Source organism: Aristolochia californica, unplaced genomic scaffold, assembly GCF_029961685.1.
Source record: "Aristolochia californica isolate CCGP_79_NKW_82.1479 unplaced genomic scaffold, dmAriCali1.0.hap1 SCAF_10, whole genome shotgun sequence".
Taxonomy (NCBI): Eukaryota; Viridiplantae; Streptophyta; class Magnoliopsida; order Piperales; family Aristolochiaceae; genus Aristolochia; species Aristolochia californica.
The window spans coordinates 643,653-667,227 of record NW_027181771.1 but is presented as its reverse complement, the minus strand read 5'-3'; the positions used below and the strand labels follow the sequence as shown (position 1 = coordinate 667,227).

Below are 23,575 nucleotides of genomic sequence, written 5' to 3'. Positions count from 1 at the left end.
CATTGATAATTCATTTGTGATCATTTGTAGACCCTCTCAGTAATGTCAATTTAAGCCCCTATGAGAAGTGGGAAAACGCTTATGAGTGTCTTCAAAACGTAAGTACTTGGCTTTGCACTTTTTTACTTTCTTTTCTACCTTACTTTTTCAGTTCTTTTCTGTTTGAGAAAGTCATAGAAGTGTAAATATCAATAAGAACTTGAATTAGGGTTAGAGCTTAAGAAAATCAAGTCAAATAGAAGGTTTTGGCACAAATATGTAGATTTTAAAGAGATCAAGAAAATTGGTTTACGGTTTTTTTCAATCACGTAGGAAACCATGAATGAGATCCATTCATATGAGTAAAAGAGATCAAATCATCATTCCCGACCATAGCCCAAACCCTAAAATTAAATTCAGGTCAGGCTCTGAAGAAGATAACCGAGTTCAAATCATCATTCCCAACCATGGTCCAAACCCTAAAATTAAATCCAGGTCAGGTTCTGAATAAGGTAACCCTATCTTAGTCTCTGGTATCTGTTGCAGACTTCCCTGGCTCGTCCAGGCAATTTTCAGTTGAATAAGGTAACCCTATCTTAGTCTCTTGTATCTGTTGCAGACTTCCCTGGCTTGTCAAGGCAATTTTCAGTTGACTGAGAAAGGAGCTATGGACATCAATAGTTCTGAGACAGCAAACTACTGTGACTCAGGCTGTGCTATCCACACAAGGGCACTCCTTCAATGCCTCTACTATGTAAAGCAAGATTACATATTCATGAACAAAGCCACCATTGATGATATCAACAACACCATCTCAGATGGCTGCAAAAATGGTATCAACCCTGCATTTTGAGTTTTCAATTGGATTTGTCATAAAAGTATGGGTTATTTCTTGTTCTTGGATAAAATGGCTTTACTTTCTCTTTTTTTTTGTTTTTCAGGGTTTACAGGAAGCACTCTTATCAGAAACAGTGCTGGAAAAGAATATCAGGGCAAGGGTATTGCAATCCTTCTAGCTACTGCTGCTTGGTCACTTATGACCTTCATGAACATCTAATTCTCCCTTGATCGGATATATCTTGCATCAGAGGTCTCCCTTGTGTAAACCAATATCAGAGCATGTACTCACAATAAAGGCAAAAAAATGAGATCAATATTATTGCATTCTAGTTTCAGTTCATATGGTTTGTCATATAAACAATATGGTGGCTGATTTTGAGCAATCTGATACAAGATCTATCTGTCAAATACAGCCAGGTAGAATAAGCAGTATTGAGCAAATAGGTATGAAAATTTTGGGTAGTAAGGTCCACACAGTGAGTCATGCTACTTTTATCTTATATATGCAGGAGCTTCATCAGACAATTTTTTTGTAGTATTTTTGGAAAACTGAAAAACTAATAATTCTATCTATCAGATGTTGACATTTTTCTTTAAAAAATTGATGCAATTCAGTAAAGAGAGAGAAAGAGAGAGTTTTATTTATTTCAATGGAAATTGAAGATAATACTTACCTACTTCCCATGATTTTCTTTCTTTCTTGTGATGAAATCCAAAACCCTTCTATTGAAGCCGAAGTGAAGCCTGTTATACACACTCACTCTCTTAACTATTTGTATGATAGAGAAATGTTTCTATGGCATCTCTCTTATTACAAAATCGAATTCACCTTCACTTACCCAAAAGTGATTCACTTTCACTCACTCCCGAGTAAAACGAGTGAAAGTGAAATCCGATCATTTACCTCTCTGCTTCCCTCTCGACCGACCCTCTCTCTCAATGCTCTTCTCTGCAATTTTCCGGAATTGTAGCTGTAAGATGAGGAGAGACCCTTTTAAAAAAAATTAAAAACAATATTAGTTGGGTTTGATAAAATTGTTTTTTCTATTTGTTTCTGATTTTCTCATTCCTTCATAGTTTTCTTTTTCTTCAAGAGAATGACTGGTGGCTGACAAGAAACAGGTTCAGAGAACTTCAGCAGTAGCACTTTAAGGAAATGTAAACAATCAGTTTCAACACAAGAAAAAGGTTTTACTCCCACAACAAAATCATTGCTCTCGCTCTCATTTCATCTAAATACACCAAAATCATAGGCCTTCTACAGGCTGAAGATTGCTTTAGCAGAACCTGGTTTACAGAACATTAATTACCGATACAATATTGTAAAGAAGCACATTGGAGGAATCAAGTCCCAGCTTTGCGACGCCCAACACGAGCTACGAAACCAGTCTTGATGGGTGCCACAGATCGTGAGGAACCGCACTGCATCAAGAGAATAAGAAAATAGAATTCAAGGATTAGAAAGAGAACACAATGTCTTTATTAAGTTAGAAGGAGCTTTCTAACCAATCATTTCGAGACTAACACACCCAACTTTATCAGAGAATCATGAATGATCTAACATGTTTAAGGAAAAAATGCTGCACTCCAAATAGGACAAAATTTTAAAAGGATGATCAGTTACACTTGTTTTCTTGAAAATTGATTTCACACAGTACCCCCAAAGTACAGTGAATCAAAGGAATAATTTAGACTATCCATAGCAATTGGAACAATTGAAAATTTGATCATTGTACATATGCCTTTTCTTTTTATTTCTCATTGACAACATGAGGGTTAGCAAATCTACGCACTCCGATGCCAAAAGATGTGAGTTTTTCTTTTTTTGAGACGGATGAAATTTTATTCCACTTCCCAAAGGTAAGAGACAACTTGGGAAGGGCTCCCCCTTACAATGAGGGATTGGGGAGACACCGCTTCCTCTACTAAAGTGTCAAGCCATATAATTGGCTTTTTTTTTTTGTATAATTGGCTTGATCTCTAAACATTGCAATAACAGTAAAAATCAGAAACTATGTGAGAATCTAATTTGAAGTTTATCTTCAAAAAAAAAAAAAAAAAAAAATTTTGAAGCTTATCACATGCTTTAGAAGATAAAGACCAATGTTCAAAGCATTATGATGGGGAAGAGCAAAAATTTTATACCTGTTCACATCGAAGAAAGAAGAGACGGTTCTCCTTTGACAGTATAGTGTCTGGACTTTTACAGCCAGTGCAAATGACGTATTCATCTGACAACATATACAAATAGTCAAAATGTGTATAAAGAAGAGAAACTAATAACCAACCTGTTGTGTTCCACCCAGAAAAAAAAACACAACAAACTTTAACCATCCATTAATAAGTTCCCAACAATGAGAAGACTACTACTTTAGGCATGCTACAAAATGGTTTTGAAGTTACTCAAAAGAGAAGTTGCGGCTAACTCGAACCCTGAAAACCTCTATGGTGAACTAGCTTCTAATTTCTCACAACTTTAGATTTAGTGAATGACTTTTATATCAGGCAGTCAAAGACATTAAAACACTTGATATGTGGATTATCTTGCACCGACTTGAGAGAGATCATTAAGAGCAAAAAGTAAAAAGTATAAAAGAAATTGTACATGATTAACAATAATTGTTCACCATGTGGGGGTGTTGAAATACTAGTATAGGGTTATTTTGGTCATTTCACAGTATCATATGACTCTCTGCAAGTTACAGCAAGTTACTCTTCATGTCAGCACTCCAGTTTTAAAGTTTCATTGTATTTTGACCCGTATGTATGAAGTTATAAGGGTGGGTGTTTGTGATGAGGGGCATAACTATTCTTTCCATGTAATTTCACTCAAGTCAGAATGTTAAAAGAGAGGGCTCGACTTTACTGAGCCTTCAATTGAATGCAGCACACTGCTGCTTCTCCATCTCTCTCTTTTTCTCATTTTCTCTCTCCTTTATCCTTTAATCCTCTCTATACTGCACTTTTGCAATAGAAGTCGGTTTTGGGAGGTTCTTCTACAAGTTTTTAGGTTTTATCTACAGTTTTCTCATCCCTATGGAAAATGTTTCAACCAGTTTCTCTACTGGTAGGGTATGAATCAACTTTTTTCTTCTTTTTTCCTGCCTTAGCATATTTGACTGATGGTCTCTACTGCTAATTGAGCAGTTGTCATGCTTTACTGCCCCTAGAGGGTTCTCAATTGGATTATCTACCCCATGGATGACTGCATCATCATCATTGTACCTGCATCATCCTTGCCTGCTTGCATCAGCCCTATTGTTGATGATTTAGGTTGATATGTATGAGGATTCATTGCTAATTTTGGATGCTGTACTTGCTCTTGTTCATTGTGAATTGTGGTCATGCCTTAATTTTGAAGTGCGAGAGAAAGATATTTGGGGAAATATGTATTTATTAGATTTTTAAGTTGACTATATCATCTTGGATACATTTGGAGTGCATTTCAAAGTACTGAATGGCTGAATCAAGCAAACATATTGTTGTAATTAAGTAATCTGAGAGTTCAAAGAGTAAAGATTCTCATTCTATTCAGATCACTTCCATAAAATTGAATGGTTCCAATAACGTCAAACTGTTCTCATGTTTTTAAAGGTAAATAGGAAGGTCAAATATATTAGGGATGATCCTCCTAATCTTATTACTAAAGATAGGGAAGCCGAAGACAATCAAGTGATGACTTGGTTGGTCAATAGTATGGAGTCACAATTCAATGATCAGATATTGAGTTGTGGAACTTCAAAGGAAATGTGGAGTACACTGCCCTCAATTTGTTTCAGGAGAGCAATTGTCTAAGATATATGAACTATATTCTGATACTTAACATGCTGAAAGGTGATATAATGAAGGGTGTTTTGCAGGAAATCAGCACCTTTCATCCCTTTACTACAAACGCGGATGATATTTGTAAGGAAAAGTATCAGATTCAAGTGGCAAGGTTTTTAAATGGTCTTGGATCTGAATATGATGCAATTTGGACACAATTGCTAGCTAAGGATGATGTCACTACATTGGAACAAGCATTTAACCATATAATTCAAGCAGGAGTAGTGGCAGGTAAAAGTGAAAAGGATTCAAGACTCAGTGATGTAACCGCTCTCAACTTTCAGTAATTAGTTACATTGTTCTCAAAGTAAGCATCGGATGTCCATACTTCATTTTATTATTTACATTTACAAAACAAACTTGCATATAATTAAGTAAAAATATTTAATTAAATAAATAAATTTTGCATTTAGCAAGGGAAAAAATTAGATAGTACAAGCAATCATGTATAACTTTTCCCTTTTCTTAATACAAACTGAGAACTTTTATCAGACCAATGGAGACCACGTGGCTGATACAAAGCTCCAAGAAATACATAAAGGATAGCAAAAATATTAAAAAAAAGAGAATAAAATAGAAAAACAATGGGCTGAATAGCAAACTAAAAGTACAATTTTGAATATTTATGACAGGATCGGATCTCCCACAAGGTTTAAAAAACAAAACAAAAAAAGGTTGGGCACACCCAAGCTGCCTGCCTGTGAGACTTGAGCCTAAGTACAACTGTCCAAAAGGTACCTTAAGTTCAAGTTGTCGACTGATTTAGAAATTATATATCTTTGCAGTAAAAGGAATCCAAACTACCTTTCGAAGACAATGATATATATATATATATATATATATATATATATATAGAGAGAGAGAGAGAGAGGGCTGATCTAATACGAAAAACCATTTGGTGCAAAACGCTATCTCAGCCGTCCGATCAAACAGCTGAGTTTGCCGTTTCGCATATTTCGCATCAAATGGCTTTTCGTATTAGATTAGCCCTATATATATGTATCTATGAATATGAGTGACACAGTTCTAAAGATCTCATGAAAAAATTTCACCATTGCAAGATGCAAGGAAGTAAAGATAAAGAAACTTACTGATATATCTCCGTAGAATCCCCTCAAAATTCTTAGGAGCAAATCTTCCCTTGATAACTAATCTTTGTTGTCCATCAAGAGAACCATTTGTTCCCATTTCAGCTAGTAAGAAGTTCATGACATGTTCTGGCTGCCTATGCATTCTGTCAATTTGCACAAATAGTCAAACAAAGAAGGAAGAACAACACATAAAAAGTGAACACAGCCCCACATATACAACATATAGATTTAATCATATTACATTAAGTCACAAACAAGAAAACTCTATTGGGAGAAATAACAAATCTACCAAACATCCAGAGATGGTCAAAAACATATGTACCTTCTACTGCTTTATTAGCTTAACCTAGGCAACAGAAGAAAAAAAAATGGTCTATCCAATTCATACTTGCAATCCCTGCACTGCCTTCCCAGGGATACCGAGTCAAGCAGCTTGGCCATGCAAGACTGGTAGCTTCCTACCAACAAATAGGAATTAAGAAGGCGTAAAGCAGAAGAAAACACAAAAAAAAATAAAAAAAAATAAATCAAGCAGATATGGTTAAAAACATTGAAAACATTGGAAAAAGATAGACGTATGAAAATGAGACAAACATAGTTAAGAGCCACATAGTTAACCAGCAATTGCACTTCTCTAGAGCATATCTATCAGGATGTCAGTTACGTATTGAAAAGAGGAGAGGCTAAAAGAAAAAGAGGGATATGCAGCCAGAACCGAAGATATGTCAAGTTGTTCAAGCTGGAACAACGAGATCTTGCAAGTAAACACAAAACAAAATCGAAGAGGGAGAAAAGCAACACCAAAAAATAATTTTTTATCAAGAACTTTAATTAGGAATCCTTAGATGATTCAAGAGATTGCTGATAAAAAACTCAAATAATTAATATGAAGAAAACTCTTCTGTGAACAGCTATATTAAGAGGAACCAAAACATACGTCTTGCAAAGATCCATGAAGTTTGCAAACACGGTCTTCTTTGTGCCTTCTCTAAGAACCTGAGGGGGCCTCATCACTGTTCTACGCCTATCACCGGCAAGCTCTGGATTGTTCTCACGTAGTATATTGAAGACCCTACCCAAAAGCTGAATCAAAAGAAAGTAGAATATCAAAATGAAAAATATCTATAAAACAGGCTGAAGCGAAAACAGTTGAAACCATTAACCGGTCCAAAGAATCCAAACCTCTTCATACTTGTAATCCCTGTCACTGCCTTCCCAGGGATACTGAGTTTGTTGCAACACAATGCCCTCACCTTCTTCATCATCCTCTCCAAAATGGTCTATCCGATTCATAACAACATATTAGGGTGACAAAGACATGACCTAAACGAGCCTTCAAGTCACAAATAATGTCAACAGACTTGAAATTTGTCATTATACTATAGATAATTAAACTTCTTACCATCAAGACCATCTCCACCTGTCTCGCCATTCTCATCATTGAGAAAATCTGTCTCCACCTAAAACAATTCAACGGCGGTAAGAAAATAAAATAATGCATAAGGCAATTATCTTGCATATTGGTTACTTCCTGGACAGCTTACCGGTTTCTTTTTCTTTTTCTTCATGCCAGTAAAGCCAGAATCGAGCCCATCAGATACTGCTCAATTGCACAATAATTTCCTTCTTTTTGAGTAATAAGAACAAAAATATTACAGAAATAGAAGGATAACACAGTTTCGATACATAAGACATTTAAGAAACATTAGTGCGTAATTTCCTAGAAATGTGAAAAATTTGAATAAAATAAAAGTCAGTAAAGAGAACCTGACAGATTTTCTGCTTTTTCAGCTAGCTTATCCACGGAATCATCAGCAGGGTCCTGAATTACAGGTTTCTTCTTTTTCTTCTTCTTGTTAGGATCGAACGGAGCAAGCTGAAAAATGAGGAAGCGAAAAGGTTTACCAAAATTACAAGATGAAACAATAACCAAATGAAACACATACATAATAAGTTTAAAAAATAAAAACTAAAAAACTGACTTCTGCCACATCGTCCTTGAGATCGACTGGAAGAGGTTCTTCAGCCATTTTCGGAATCAAAACCCTGGCAAAAAACAACCGGAAAGGAAGTCAGCATACAAACCTTGATTTACGGACTGGCTTGACAGAAAAAAAAAAAAGAAAAACACTTCAAAGAATATCGAAAATGTGAAAAACATTGTCTTTGATTAAAAAAAAAAAATCAAAAAACGAAAGCCAAGCCCGAAGAAGCCAAATGAAGAAACCCAAAGGAATGATAAAATCAATATGACAACAACGCCAACTTCTTTGAATCATATGAACCAAAAAACCAAAAAACGCATCATAAATCAAGAGATTATCCCAGATTCCGGCAACACCTTCGACGTCCGCCGGCCGCCTCGCCGAGCAGAGGATGAGCTTAATAGAGGAGAGACTGGATACTCGCTTTGTCGTAGAAGGAATCATTTTATAAGAAAGATCGTACCAGCCGTTTTGTCGAACCGGCAAAAATCCGGTTCGAAAAATAGATAACATTTTACCCTTGGAATATTGTATAATAATTATTTACCCTTGGAAGATCGTATACTAACCCACATACCCTTAATTTCTAATTAATAACACTAAAACAGAAAATATATATTAATTAATTAATCATTGAATAATAAATTATGATGTGGTATATTTTGCATGAAATGAAACACTACATTCTGGTAAATTGTGGGGTCGATCCATAAAATAGTTCTATAATTTACTATTAAATTTTATAATCATACTATAGTCTATAAGGAGAGAATTATTGTTACATTTTTTTTTGTCTAAGCTATCATAAGTAAAAAATAAACAAATTAATAAGACATTTTACATGAAATTATTCAAAATAGTACCAGAGCTATAAATTTTTATACGAAGGGGTAAGTTATACTAAGGCTAGTGGAGGAGGTGTTTACATTGTGGATTGAGAAGAAATTTATAAAAAATACGACCCTTCTTAGATCAATATGTAGCTCATAAAAGTATCAGAGCTAGGTGGTTTCGGTCCACTTGGGTTATGTTTCGTCCACCCCTAGTTCACTGACGGGTTAGGTACTTGGTTTTACACACTTAACAAACCGGTTTATTGGATTGTATTGGCTAGGTGTTTGACTCAAAACTTTGAATTTAAACGAGTTTGGGCGAGAGTAGTACTAAGATCGGTAAACTCATGGGAAATCCTATTGGCTAGGCGTTTGACATGGTATCAGAGCTGGGCACCACATTCCGTGTTTGAATCCATCTGAGTTAGGTTTCGTCCACTCCTGGTCCACTGATGGGTTAGGTACTTGGCTTTCCGTACTTAACAGACCGGTCTTCTAGGTGGTATTGGCTAAGCGTTTGACAAAAAACATTGTTTTATATTGAAGTAATAATTTTTAACTAAAAAAATACAATTTCAAGAATATGATACGGATACATAGGTATTCACTTTTAATTAATTATATTATATAATTATAAAAATATTTTAACAATTTAATAAATTTTCACTCATCCACCTCTTATAGGAATCAAATGTAGCTAAACAAAGGGAATATATAAAGGCCGACATATATAAAATATATAAATAACATGTATTTTAAAACGATCGAAAAATATAAATATTTTAAAATTAGACAAATATGTTTAAAAGCTAAATAAAGCCATAAGTGTGCATTATTTCCAAATAATCAAGTTAAGGTCGTGTTCTTGGATTATTATTTTTTAAATAGTTCTCATAGAGTTGTTCTTCCTCTGCCCTTTTTTTTATTAATAAAACTCACCCAAATTTGTATTTGACATAGCAATTGAAGGGGTAAGAAATTTCGAGCGAAAGCTTATTTATATAAAAATTCACTCTAGATATTTTTTTTCAAGACTTATATGGATTTGCAACTGAGTTCATGCTTAAGACCCTAATTTATTAATTAAACCACTCGACTATATCCATTGAAACACTCTCATGACTAAATCATTTTACACAAATGGCCATTTTTAGTGTTGTATTACACTAATGTGCATTATTCACAGAAATATGCAATTTTAAAGTAAAAAAATGTTTCATTATCTATTGAAAAGGGAAACACGCTTCAAAATCAAATTATCATAATTCACGAGTCATCAATCGCACGTGTGGCTCACGTGAGCATTAATTCGTTCTATAAACTCGGCACGTACGAACGATTTGAACAGTTTGAACGGTTTTGGCCTTTTGACTATTTAAACACCTGTCAATTGCCAAACACGTAACTCACCAACGCGGTCGCGTTGAACGCTGCTTACTTTGAAACGCGGATGGTTCAACTCGCCACATCAACTCGTTTCGACACAGAAGGCGGAGTTCTATAGAAAAACAGCGACATCGAGAGAGAGAGAGCGGAGATGGAAACCATGAAGCACTGGAGAAACTAACCCCTTCTTCCGTTCTACTTCTTCTTATTCTTCCCTCTGCCTGCGGCATTTTCCTGTTTGAAATATTTATCTCGAGTTTAGAGTTTTTGGTTGATCGCGTTTTTCTTCGTTGCAAGGTCATGGAATCGCTGACGGAGCTCTGTGACCTCATCGCAGAGAATCCGGTTGCATTTGGAGAAAAGCTGGCATGGCTCTGTTCCAGGTGTCCGCAGGTCGGATCTCAGCGGCTCTCGCGGTCTCATCTCCACGCTCTTCTGGCGACGGCGCGGTTTTTGTCGAAATCTTATGGTAAGGGAGCGTCGCCGGGTGGAAACGGGCAGAAGTCGCCTATTCCAGAGAATGTGGTTCTTTCTTTTCTCGGTTCCATTACGTTTCAACCGTCATTCTTTCCGGCTTCCCTCTCTGTCGACAACGTGGCATCCTTTTTCGCTGATCTCCTCGATTATGTCTCCACGGCTACGGAGCTGTCTCCAGAATTCGCTGCCGCGGTGGGTCCCCTCGTCGCTGAGGCCCTTGCGGCGGCACTCGACAATGCCGGCGACTCCTCGCGTGAGATAGCGAGGGCGTTTCTCTCCGCCGTGACTCGGCACTGTCCACCCCTGCCGCCGGCGCAAGTCGATCGTCTAGTTAGCTCTCTTCTTGACCATTTCGTGCCCGCGGCTGCTGAAGTTCTGGCTTCGCCCAGGGAAACGTCTTCATCTGGCTCGTCAGCGAGTGCGATGATGTCAATGCCGTCGATGGTGGAGACCATAGTAAATGGTGATTCGAGTCCTAGAAGCGATGGTGGAGACGCGTCTCTAAATTCCAGTGCGACAACCACCCCGTCTCCGAAGGGGAAGGGGAAAGAGGAGAATAGGGATTCCGCTACGACGGACGACGAGGTGTCTTCAAAGAGGCTGAGCATGGGAAATGGTAGCATTGCTGGGAGAAGCAGTTTGGATCAGTTGACTATTCCTTCGGGAAGCAATGACGGTGCGGCACAGTTAAGGCAAAACGTGGCTGCTTTTGAGGAGGAATCCTTAGAGGGATTGGAGAAACAAGAGGTTGCGTTCAAGTTATTTGCACATATTTTGGATAAAAATGAGGTTACGTCGGGACATTCGATACAGATTAGGACTGTGACAGCAAAGCAGCTCAGGTCCTTGCCAGCGTTCCTCAAGGTAAATGTCGTTCTCACTCCATATTAATCCGAACTCCTCGGAGTAAGGGAATGTAAAGTTTGAAATCGTGAACTTCAGTCTCCAAGTTGAATCAGTCCCAACTGAAAATTTTCTCATGCTTCAAGATTATAACCAAAAGGCTATGCGTCACATGTAGATGACAAAAGGCACATCCATGAAACTAAAATCACTTTAGAACACTGCTGACGGTCTAAATTTGTGGGCGAGATACGTTTTGTCAACCTTCCTCATACAATTATAGAGTAAGGGGCTTCATCGTAGAAAGTGAATTTTCCTGGGGGATACACATTAATGTCTCTCTACTATTATGTGAGATCAGTGCAAACCAAGTTTACAATTTGACCGAGATGAAACAACTACCAGAGGAGATGGGATTTGAAACATTAAAACACTTCCAAAACTAATGATATACCAATATTTGAAGGGGTCGATCATTAAATAGCGTGCAGTAGGCATGTCAGTGATGGAAATGTAAAGATGTGATTGTGGAAATGCTCAAGTTGACCATAGTGGCTGGGCTCTGACTGGACCATCTGTACAATATTTCAGTGATCTTTTGAATGAGAAATGTGAGAATATCCTTTTACTTGCGTGATATATAATTTTCTGTTACTGTCTGAGTAAACTGTGACAAACCAATGGGAAGTTTGAGAAAAGGAAAAGACTGACCTGCTTCCCTGTTCCTTTCGCATACAATTTTATGGAGTTTGAATCACTGTCTTTCAAATCTAAAAATCTGTTTTTTGTAGACAGTTTTGTGAGAAGACTAAATTCATCATGGGGAGCTTTTATTTGTACTGCCTGTGCACTCTCTATATGAAAGCATTTTGATATAAGTTGTTTCTAAAGTAGATTTTTTGACTACATCCATTTCTAAAAAAATTTCCCACTTGCTAGTTTGAAGAAAATAAGCAATGTTGGGAAAATAATATTAAAAATTGGAAGTACAATATCAAAGTTAACTTCAGGCTATGTGTCTGGATAGTTCAAACCAGGTTCTCTGAATTTTATTCTTAGTAAAAATGAAGATGGAAACTCAGGTGTCATATCATTTCATTGAAAAATTGATGGCTTCTGAGTTAAAAGGTGAGGTAATATCTTTGTTCGCTAAGCACAAGTCTCAGGCGTGGAAGATGAGACACATGTTTGATGAAATTCTCTTTAGTTCTTTGGGTTGGTCAGCTGAGTGGATCGACACTCTTTGCCCAGCCAATGGGTTGGCAAATCAGTTAGCAAAAGAGGGTGTTTCCTGGCAACTCCTTGTTGTCAGGAGCTCCATCTGTAATTTGAGGGCTGGGTTTCCCTACTTCTTCTATTCATTTATTGTTTTTAATAAAAAGCCTTTCACCATTTCCAAAAAGAAAAAAAGAAGTAAGGTTTTGGCTCAAATAGGTGATGCTTGCTTCAGTGGCTTCACTTGATTTGTATTTGAAGTTGGAACTTAGCCAATAAATGTGATAGGCAATAGCATTTGTATGTCAAATATGTCTCACGGGTTGCACCTTGTTTTACTGGTATTTGACTTCTTTCTTGTTCAGGATCAGAATCGGAAGAGAACACACGCTATGTAAGCTAGAAACCTTTTTGTAACTTAATTAATCAGGTTGAAGTTGAGTAATTGACTGAGCAAACAATATGCATAAAAGAGAATAATCTAAAGTTAATTAATCGGGTTGAAGTTGAGTACTTGAATGAGCATGCAACCTGCTTAAAAATAAAAATAAAATCTATGCTATACTCAATTAAGGGGCCATTTTGTAAAAGGTTGGTCCATTGTCTTGTATAGCTGAAGTTACGACTTTTTACCGATCAGTTTACTGAAATATCATGTTTGTCCCATTTTACTGCACAAAGAGTGGCTTTAGCAAATGAAAACTTTTTTTGGGTGGTCAGACCTGTCTACTTTCTACTTGTTGTCATTGCTGATTGATTTTTGCTGTTTCCAAATATGCCCTTTAACATGTCAATGTTAACCTATCTAAAACCAAATATGGGAGCCAGGCATAAGCACAAGCAATGTAGTTTACATTTGCTCCATGTTTTAATGAAAGGGAAAAAAGTCCACCAACCAGCTAGCAAAGCATGCATCCGATTAAGCATTTCTTACAGAACCATTTGGAGTACTTTTACATCTAGATATAAAGTTAATTTTCATGCTTTTTTCTGAGTGTTATTTTCTATCAATTCTTGGCAGATACGAAAGCGTGACTGGAGAGAACAGGGTCCTCAGCTAAAAGCTAGAATTAATGCCAAGTTATCTGCCTGTCAAGCAGCAACCATGGTGCAAATAAAAAGTCTTCTTTCACTGGATTCAGATGGAAAGGATGCCAAAATGTTGTTGCGTGGCACCCTTGCATTGCTTCTTGATGCAGCAGAAGCTTGCATACTTTCTTCCTGGAGAAAGTTAAAGATATGTGAAGAACTATTTAGTTCTTTGCTGAGTGCAATCTCTCAGGTGGTTGTTATGCGCGGGGGTCAGATGCTACGTGTTTTGCTTATGCGCCTTAAACTACTGGTTCTAACTGCATGTGCTCAGGTAGATATTTTAGATTTTTGTTATTGCTTAGTAGTGTTATTGTTAGTTTGTTTTTTGGAGTTAAAATTTAAGCTTGTTGAACAGGCCGACACATGGGGAAGCAACTTAGGGGTGATGTTTGAGAGTGTCGCTAAGACAAGTTGTGAAATTATTGAATTTGGGTGGAGCAAGGACAGGGGTCCTGTTGATACTTTTATCATGGGTTTAGCTTCAAGTATTCGTGAACGAAATGATTATGAGGAACAGGTTTGTCCTTTACCATTAGTTATTGATGCATTAGTTATTGATGAACCATCTTCTCCACTGGACAGATTCTTAATGGTCTGAAATATGCCACTTGGTCATGTGGCTTTAGAAACTCTATATATGAGGGACTTTGTATAATTAAAGACTCAACTTGTAATGAGATGAAGCTATGAACATGTTGTTGTTTTTGAATAGTGTGATGGTGTTTTGTTTTTATTTAAAATTTTGATAGAGTTAGAAGTGCATTTCTCCTATGGTGTAATGATTCAAAAAAATTAACGAGGATTTAGTCTGCATATCTCATTTAGATCTCTTTGGTATTAGTGATAATTAAGTTTTTTCTGAAGTGGTGCGAGAATTTGATTAGAGAAATAAAACAAAATACAAGAGATTAAGCGGGCCCTCCCGTTACAACGAGAGATTGGAGAGAGCCTAGGAGCAAGAGATTACAAGTTTATCAACAAAGGAATTTGCTGATCTAGGTACATGAGCCTAGGAGCAAGAGATTACAAAAGTGATGTCAAATATAGAGAATTAATTTGCCCAATGCCACCAAGGCGGTGAAGCCGAACCAGAACACCAGCCAATGACCACTTTAGAATCTCTTTCAATAATCAGAGGGCCAGAGGTGATCTTTGAAGATGATAAGCCCTTGGAGAAGGGCAAAAACTTCTTCCGAGGTAGAGTTAGCAATCCCCATGGGGCCCCAATAGGTGATGAGAGTAGAGCCATTCGAGTCGCGAAAGACGCCACCAAATCTAACAATGATGGGTAGATATATGGGCAAAGAGTGCACCAGTTAATTCTGAGGGACATATCCATGAAGGAGGCCAGTTCCTTCCTGGTGTGAAGCCAAGAGGAGACAAGCCTAATGATGCTGTTGATTGTATTATCGACGCTGTTGAACTTGTAGTTGAATCTTCGGTTGTTCCTCTCAAGCCAGAGGCACCGGGGGATATGAGCGAGAGAGGTGGAAATGAGGATCCTGCCAATTCTAGGGAGCAGGGTGCTCAAGAGAGACCGAAAGGTCTCAGAGAGATCACGATGGAGGCAATTCTGAACACCGATGTGCTAGAGTAGTGTATGTGTAGTAGAGGAGGAGGTGGCTGACTGTTTCATCCTCCAAGCTACAAAGGGGGTGGAGGCTGCGTGGGCTGAGGTTACCCTGCCGGTGGAGATTATCTGCAGTGAGAAACATCCAAGAAATATCCGCTGTCCGTAGGAAGCTAGATCATCTTGTCGGGCATGTGAGTTCTGATTTTTATAGAATCAAGACTCGTCTTGAGGTTACACAAATTAGCAGCTTTAGAGTTGCTAAGGCCACACCAGAGGGCGAGGTTCCAAGCTCTAATGTCCCAAGCTTTAGCTACAAGGATATCCCGACGAAGGGTGATTGGGTAGAGAATGCTTAACGTGTTCCAAAGTTGAATTCTGCGACCATTTCCAACAAAGAAATGGACCGCAGACTCAAAAAGGGGAAGGAGAGGGGTGAGGGACCTCCAAATAGTAGACAATCTGTGCCGATTTCCCCCCGGATCCACCAATCTTTCTGCCATTGGAGCTTAGAGGCAACCATGGGCCTCCAAAAACTATTTCAGCAGGAGTGCACAATTCATGTCTATGGTGAGCCGAATGCCGAGACCCCCCAAAGAGCGAGGCAAGCAAACCTCCTTCCAGCTGACAAGATAATACCTGAAGGCGTCCTCAGAGTCTCTCCACAAGAATCTCTTCTTGATAGTTTCAATATGGTTGCAAACTGAGGGATGGCAAAACATGGAGGATAAATGGTAGTTTGGGAGGCCAACAATACAGGAGTTAAAAAAAGTGAGCCGTCCTATATTGGAGAGAAGATTTCCACACCAAGTAGCAAGTCTTTGTTTGAGTCTTTCCACCAGAGGGGCCCAGAGAAGTTTCTGAGGCATGCTGTCGAAGTGTGGGAGCCCAAGGTAGGTAGTGGGAGGAGGGGCCAAAGAGCAACTGAGGTAGTTTACTTGCAACCTGGAAGGGCCGTTTTCTCAGCAAAGCAAGAAGGCTCATCCTCCTAAAGTCTTGTATTGCAGGCATCCTGTACTATGCTTTGTCCTGTATGCCTTGCTCAACCTCCATATGCAAAGCCATGGATAAGTTAAAAAGAAGATTCCTCTGGAGGGGATCGAGTGATACTTTTAAATATCATTTGGTTAGATGGGAGGAAGTTTGTTTGCCTAAGCGAATGGGAGGTTTGGGGATTCGGAAATCGAAGGAAATGAACCAAGCTCTGCTCTTAAAATGGATTTGGAAGTTCAACTCCATTTCTTCTAATCTTTGGAAGGAAATGGTAATTGTTAAGCTTGGTTGTCTTTCTCCATGGTGGACTTCAGGAGGTAACCGGAGATGTCTATCACCAATTTGGAGATCACTATATCTACTTTTTCCTAAATTTTCCTCAACTAGCAGATTTTATGTTGGAAATGGTAGATCCTTTAAATTAATAGCAAGTTGATGGAATCTTTGCACTATTTCAGACTAAGACCTTCAGTGGTGGACAAGCTCATTCGGTGGCCTGACAAAAGTGGTATCTTCTCTGTGTCCTCTGCTTACAGATACATCAATAGTTGGCATTTAAATCAAAGTGAGCGTGAGATATACTTTGTATGGCGTCTTTGTTCCCCACCAAAGATAAAATTCTTAATGTGGAGTGCCTGCCAAAGAAAGATACTCACGACAAATGTGCTTAGATGAAGAGGCCCCCCATCTATTGATCCCCTCTGCCCTTTATGCAACTCAGAGGTCAAAATCACTAGCCACATCCTGCTACTGTGTTCTTTCTCGTGGAACGCGTGGACTTCCATCCTTTGTAAGACCGGGCTACAATTCTGTATGTCTGCTGATCTGATCTCCTTCAGCAAGTTGCTCATTGGTACTCCCCTTCCTGGGCTTCGAAAGCTAATGATCTTTGCCTGTACTGATTTTATTCCGTGGGGGCTTTGGAATGAACGGAATCACAGGCGTTTTGATGCTAAAAATGAATCTGCGGTAAGAGTCGTTGATCATGTGTCGGGCCAAATCTCCACGTGGCTTCTTACTAAGAAGCCTTTCTCCTCCTTTGTGGGTTCCTCTATCTGAGATAATTGGAGCATCATGGCTAAGATGAGGATTGGAACCAAGGTCCTAGTCAAGCAGGAATAAACCCCTCCAGAACTTGGTTTCCTAAAGTTGAATTTTGACGGTTCTTCTCTTGGCAGTCCCGAGATTGCTGGCTTTGGGGGAGTTATCTCTGATCCCTCCGGTAATCAGTGCTTCTCGTATGCTGGACCGTTAGGCATTGCTGACTCAACGCTGGCTAAGCTGAGCTTCAAGGCCTTCTCAATGGGCTTCGAGTTTTCAGAGACAATTGTAGGGGCCCTCTTCACATTGAAAGAGACTTGAAGGTGGTTATTGGTTGGTTCGATTGTGCATCCTCCCCCCCGTGGCACCATTGGGACACTTTTTGGGAGATTCTAGAAATTGCCTCTCAATTTTCTTGTATTTGGTCTCACATTCCAAGATCTGCAAATTCGGCAGCAGATGTGTTTGCCAAGTAGGGAGCAACCCTTCAATCTCTTGTTGTTAGGGATTTGCTCCTTTGTCCTCTGTAATTTTCTCTGTTAATATATACATCATTTTCAAAAAAAACAAAATAAAATGGAGTGGAGTTTGGTGGTGTCAATGTGATACCCCAAGAGAGTACTCTTACACCAATTGATCTTTTACCCGATGGATAATTCGAAAAGGCCTAGCAAGGCTCTCAATTTCCGAAATCTAGTCAAGGGTTCCCTCTCCAAAGCATATAGTGTCATCCGCAAATTGCAGAATTGGGATATCAAATTTCAGCCCGAAAGTCAGTAGTATGAATCTAGCCGACTTCCTTGGCTGCGTAGATCATTGAATAGAGATGCTCAACTACAATATTAAACAACATGGGAGAGAGGGGGTCGCCTTGACGGATGCCACGAGTACTCTTGAAGTAGCCGCAAATAGTATCATTGATGAGGAGTACAAAGCTGACGATATGCAGCTATTGATCCAATGTCTCCATTTCTGACCGAGCCCATTCTTGCAAGAAGGTTGTCAAGAAGGCTGTAATTAACTCTGTCAAATGCTTTCTCAAAGTCTAGCTTGAGGGCAAACCTAGGCGAGCCAAATTTCTTGAAGAAATCAATGAGTTCATGGGCTGTCATGTCCGAGTTGAGGATGTTTCTTCCCTTAATGAGAGCATATTATCCTCAATGATCATCACTAAAGGCAAGACCGCTTTTAGGCGATGGATCAAAAGGCATGCAATGATCTTATTGTGCTGGAGACCAGATTGATGGGGCGGAAGTCGGTCGGGTACTCAACATTTGTCTTTTTGGGAACCAGAGCAATGAATGATGTTCCCATGCTTTTTTAGGTTATACCCTTATGATAGAAATCACGAGCCATGGCATGAACGTCATCTCTAATAATGGGCCAGTTCTGTCTGAACGATTCACCATTATATCCGTCCGGGCTAGGGGAGGGATCATAAGGGAGGTTTTGCCGTTAGACCATGTAAAGGTTTTACCGGGAAGAGAGATCTCTTCTAATCATTGCTCCCAATAAAGTCGACGAAGCTTCTCATGGAGGATGTGATGCGCCTTGCCGGTAGTGACTTTTTGTTGCATAAATGAATGGAGTTGAAGTCGCCTGCAAGGAGGAAAGGTAGCAACCAATTCTGGATAAGATTGAGGAGTTCCTCCCAAAATAGGTGTCTGTTCTAGAATCTAGTGTGGCCATAGATCCCCAACAGGCCCCATATTCCGCCAAAAAATTTGTCATAGACTTTTAGGCCGATGGCAAAAGTACCAAGGGAGAAGTCAAGGACATCAATGGTGTCAGTATTCCATACAATCAAACCTCCACCTGAGTGACCAGCAGCGTTAAGAGCATGCCAACTCAAATTGTGGGAAGGCCAGAGATCACGAACAATAGTCATTGAGGCTCTGCATCTTGGTTTCCTGGAGAATAGCAAGAGGGTCCTTGGAAGTGGAGAGGAGATAGTGGATAAAAGCCGTTTCCTCGCGGAGTTAATTCCTTGGACGTTCCACAACACAATAATCATTTCTGCTTGTTTTATTGCATTCTTGAGGGGTCATTGTCTCCAGGAAGATTGCCGGAGTAGACAACTCTCATTAGCTTGGCCAACTTCATCATTTGCTGCCATGTTTCTTCATCGTATCTATGCTGTTCTGACTGCAATTCAGTGACGAGATTGTGTGATTGATTACCCAATAGAGGCAAGACTAATCTTCCCGTGGTGGGATCAGTGGGCTAGTGATTTTGGTTACTTGACTTACCTTGCAGAGGCTGCCTCAGTTGGATTTTCCTGCGTCTCTGGTTGGTGGCAAGAAGAAGTGGGGAGAGAGTTGGATGGGCTGATTGAGCTTGGTCGTGACACTCCATGGTTGACTCAATATCTGAGGGGTAGTTTGAGTGGTGGAGTGGGCGAGGGGGCAATGGGAGTGGAGCATCCATGTCAGGGAAGAAGACAACTGGGGTGTTGACATCGTGGTGATGAGCAGGGGGGGGGGGGGTTCAAAGAGGATGCTGCAGGAAGAGGTCCAACATCTAGGGTAAGGTCATTGTTGAAACAGGTGTGGAGGGAGTTTGTCTAGTTGGTGTGTAGCGGTTTGGAGGCTTGTCAAGTGGGGGTAGTTGGATGTTTGGACAATATCAATTTGGTGCGCTAGAGGTAAAATGGTGAGGGCATTGATGTCATTGATATGGGGGCGGAGGGGGGATTCAGATAATTGTCGAGATGTGGCAGAGTCACGTGGTGCAGATTGCAAGTCTTGTAAGGCTGACTGGCCAAATTGAACACTAGCATCAGTGTCGGCCGTATTGGGGTTATAGGGGGTGGTAGGTGGCTGGCTCATTTGGCGGGGTGGGGGGATTTGAATTGTTCTGGTAGCCTAAGGGTGATTCAAGCTGGTAATTGAGTTCAGCACTTGGATGAGTAGGCGCATTGACTCGCTGGCTCGGTGAGGTATGGTGCTGGTTCAGTGGGTGAGTGAGTCTGTCACCGGAATTGGGGGAGAAGCAATGACCGTCCGGGTGCCAGAAGTTGGTAAGGTCTGCAAAGGTGATTTTGACCCATAATCTGGCATTATCAACGTTGATTAGCATGAAAGACTGTCCCTACAAGAGATTGTTTGGATTAATGAGTAGGTTGGCAAAGTCCATGCGACGTTGATGAGTTGTGTCTTCATGGAGATAAACCAAAGCGCTGAATGCACTGGTGATTTTGCAGAAGACAAGGTGCTGCCACAGTTCTGTAGGAAGTCCCCACACTTGAATCCATTGGCCGAGAGAACTCGTGGGGGTGATGGTAACCATTCTCTGATACTGATGATGCTTGTGTGGTTGCAGGGGGAAAGTTTAAGGGTCGAGGATTTTTCATTTGCAGAGTTGAGGTGGACAAGCCTATGGGAAGGCTCTAGGAAGGAGATACAAGGGGTGTGGTTGTGGTTGAGTTGTAGCTGATTGGTAATTCTGTTGATTATCGTTGATTCACCGCACTGAGGGTTAGCAGTTATAATTAGGGACGATGAAAGTTCAGCTTGTCTGGAATGGAGTATTTGCGGTGAAAGGGTAACACTAGCATAATGTCGTGAGGTAGCTAGGGGTGGGCTCTGTGAGGGGATGGTGGGTGATGACAGAGGAAGAGAGGGAGATGATGAGGACGGAGGGGGTTGCGTGCCAGGATGACGAGTGAGGAGGGGGGAATTGGGTGGTTGGGGGCCGTTGCGAGCAGCGTTAGTAGCGAGAGTTTTCGGAGGCAGATGAGGAAGTGTTCCCAAGTGAGACGAGAGGCAGAGTGCTCTGGTACGTAGAGACGGGTCATGATATCGTCCCCATGACACTAAACAATCTTGCATTCGCGTTGGCCTCTAAAGTTTGTTGCTGAGAGTTAAAATCAGAAGCAGCCCATCCAGAGTTACTTGGTGCATCTTTGAGGTTCAGAGGTAGTAGTCACCAGTTCGAATTGAGTGGCAAAAGCTTGCGCCGCTGCAGTGGGGATGGAGATGAAATAACTCCTCTCCATTCCTGACAGTGATGTGGATGATGCCCCCAGAGGACTGCAAAAAAATCACCATGGTGAGGGTGCTGTTTCCGTAATCGAACTGAAAGCCGTTAAGGGCAGCGGCTAGCTTCCATTTTCCTTGCACCGTTGTCCATTCACCATTTCCTTTGCTGTCATTATCTTCGGTTGTCCTTTGAGCGTCATCGCGTCAGGTCCCACTCCCTTCTCAATTGAGCCTTCTTGTCTGCCGCCGTCCGAGCATCGACAACCAGACTCCACAGAAACTCTCGTGCGGCTGATGAGAGTCGCCCTATCGAGATTGTCTCGCTGCCGTTCATGTCCTGTCGGTGGCTTGACAGTGCTGTTGGCCGCCTTCAATCACCTTCAGTCGTCACCATTTTTATGTACAAGCTACAATTGTTGATTCTAGTGATCAAACAGTAGCACTATAATTAATTGACTAGCGGACCACTGAAATTTAGAGATTATGGCAAGTCCCTCTACAAAGAATGGTATGTCCTAAAGAAATTGACATTCCTTCATGTAGAAAGTAATCAATCATTTGTTTATCTTTCCAAAAATCAGCTATTTGATTATTTGTCTTGCAATTTCTTACTTGTTTGCCCTTTGGGCAATCTTGTCCATTTTTTTTCTTTAGTGTAATTTTTTTTGATTGAAGTGAAATTTTATTTCAGAAACCAAGAGAATACAAAGGCAAGCTAAAGGAGCACTCTCCTTATAACAAGAGATTGTAAGGAGGCTCCTTGCTTGGCCGGAGAGTCAGCAACATCATTTGCTGATCTTAGAATATGAGACGAATTACAATTAAATAAAGATATAATGTCAATTATTTCATGGAAGATGGGCCTATGTCTCCAAGGGGGATCAGCGAGGTTGGAACACCAACTGATAATGACTTTTGAATCACCTTCAATGGTAAGAGGGCCGCTGAAATGGTCACAGTAGACAATGAGCCCTTGGAGAAGGGCAAACAGCTCAGCTGAGGTGGAGTCGGAGATTCCCATTGGACTGGAGTAGGTGATAAGCACAGAACCAGCAGAGTCACGTACTACTCCTCCAAAACCAGCTATACTTGGATTTCCACTCGCACTACTATTAAAATTAAGTTTTAGGATCCAGCAGTAGGAGGAGTCCAAGCTTCCATGAGTGGAGGGCGAGGGGAGGCAGACATGCAGGCAAGGATACTCCAGTTGAGGAGAAGAGGAGAGTCTCTCATGCTGGCAAACTCTGGCCGAGTATGTAAACATGGCCAATGATGCCATTAGCAACTTCATCGGCATTTCTGAATTTACAACTAGTTTGATTTGGTTAAAAATGGGGGAACTACTCATTTTTAGAAAAAAATGGAAAAATGTTCATTTTGGTGTAAAAGTCATCCAGATTTGTGCATTTTAGCAAAAACTTCAAAAACTTTATCTAGAAAGGTTCAGTCTGAATCTCTGGGAAGAGTATTTTCTCACTTTCTTTTGTCTTTTCCAGGATGAGAAAGAGAAACCAGCGGTTCCAGTGATGCAACTTAATGTTATTCGCTTGCTTGCTGACATCAGTGTATCTGTCAAAAAAGGGGAAGCTGTAGACATGATTTTGCCTCTTTTCATTGAAAGCTTAGAAGAGGGTGATGCTTCTTCTCCCAGTCAATTGCGTCTCCGAGTATGGAACTTTGTCTTCTGAGCATGTATATTCTATTGTAGATATTTCTGTTTTTTGTTGATGTTCATTTTTCATTTGCTTATTTTTTATATTGATTTCTACATTCAATTATTTTACCGTTTTAAAATTATATTTCTGGGTTTTGTCTGAATTTTACATAATTTTGCAGCTACTTGATGCGGTGTCACACATGGCTGGTTTGGGTTTTGAGAAGTCATATCGTGAGACAGTTGTGTTGATGACCAGAAGTTATCTGAGTAAACTCTCTACTATAGGGTCTGCAGAAAGCAAAACATCACCCCCTGAAGCAACGACAGAACGGGTGGAGGTATGTATAAGTACATTGCCCTACAATATGGAGGATCTAGTCTTGGACCAGAATTTGGTAGTTCTTTAGGCTGGACTTTATTCTTAAACTCAAATTTGGCATGATAATTTTCATCTTGTTGATTAGAAGATATATTTGGCAGAAAACTCTCTGTTGTTTTCCAAGCCTAACTGTTTCTGTCTTGTTTTAGACACTCCCGGCAGGATTTCTCCGGGTTGCTTCATGTCTTGAGAGTGCTAAACTAAGGTCTGATTTTCGTCATCGGTTGTTGTCTTTATGCTCTGATGTGGGGCTTGCTGCCGAGTCAAAGAGTGGGAGGTAATACTCATGGCCATGAGCACAAAACCTTGAGTGGTTCTCTGTTTTGTTTCATTTTCTAAGCTATAGATATCTTTCATGTGGTTTACAGTTTTACATAACTCCCCAACAT

The 23,575-nt window shown here is 40.0% G+C and overlaps 2 protein-coding genes across 2 annotated transcripts in view; one reads left to right on the top strand and one right to left on the bottom strand.

Annotated features, from left to right (window-relative positions):
* Positions 1-1,942: 1,942 nt before the first annotated feature.
* LOC137940678 (eukaryotic translation initiation factor 2 subunit beta) lies at positions 1,943-8,146 on the bottom strand. The gene is made up of 10 exons (XM_068785825.1): positions 8,077-8,146; positions 7,718-7,781; positions 7,503-7,611; positions 7,280-7,335; positions 7,138-7,195; positions 6,918-7,015; positions 6,673-6,818; positions 5,736-5,878; positions 2,965-3,050; positions 1,943-2,241 (listed from the first exon to the last, which is right to left on the bottom strand). The coding sequence occupies exons 2-10, from the start codon at positions 7,763-7,765 to the stop codon at positions 2,164-2,166; spliced, it is 822 nt and encodes a 273-aa protein (XP_068641926.1). The 5' UTR covers positions 7,766-7,781; positions 8,077-8,146; the 3' UTR covers positions 1,943-2,163.
* Positions 8,147-10,103: 1,957 nt separating this feature from the next.
* LOC137965969 (phosphatidylinositol 4-kinase alpha 1-like) overlaps positions 10,104-23,575 on the top strand; it is a 41,817-nt gene continuing 28,345 nt past the window's right edge. The window contains exons 1-6 of the mRNA XM_068812394.1: positions 10,104-11,280; positions 13,496-13,837; positions 13,922-14,083; positions 22,647-22,817; positions 22,987-23,145; positions 23,336-23,463. Of these exons, the coding sequence (XP_068668495.1) occupies positions 10,240-11,280; positions 13,496-13,837; positions 13,922-14,083; positions 22,647-22,817; positions 22,987-23,145; positions 23,336-23,463 (2,003 nt within the window). The 5' untranslated portion in view covers positions 10,104-10,239. The remainder of the gene's footprint in view (positions 11,281-13,495; positions 13,838-13,921; positions 14,084-22,646; positions 22,818-22,986; positions 23,146-23,335; positions 23,464-23,575) is intronic.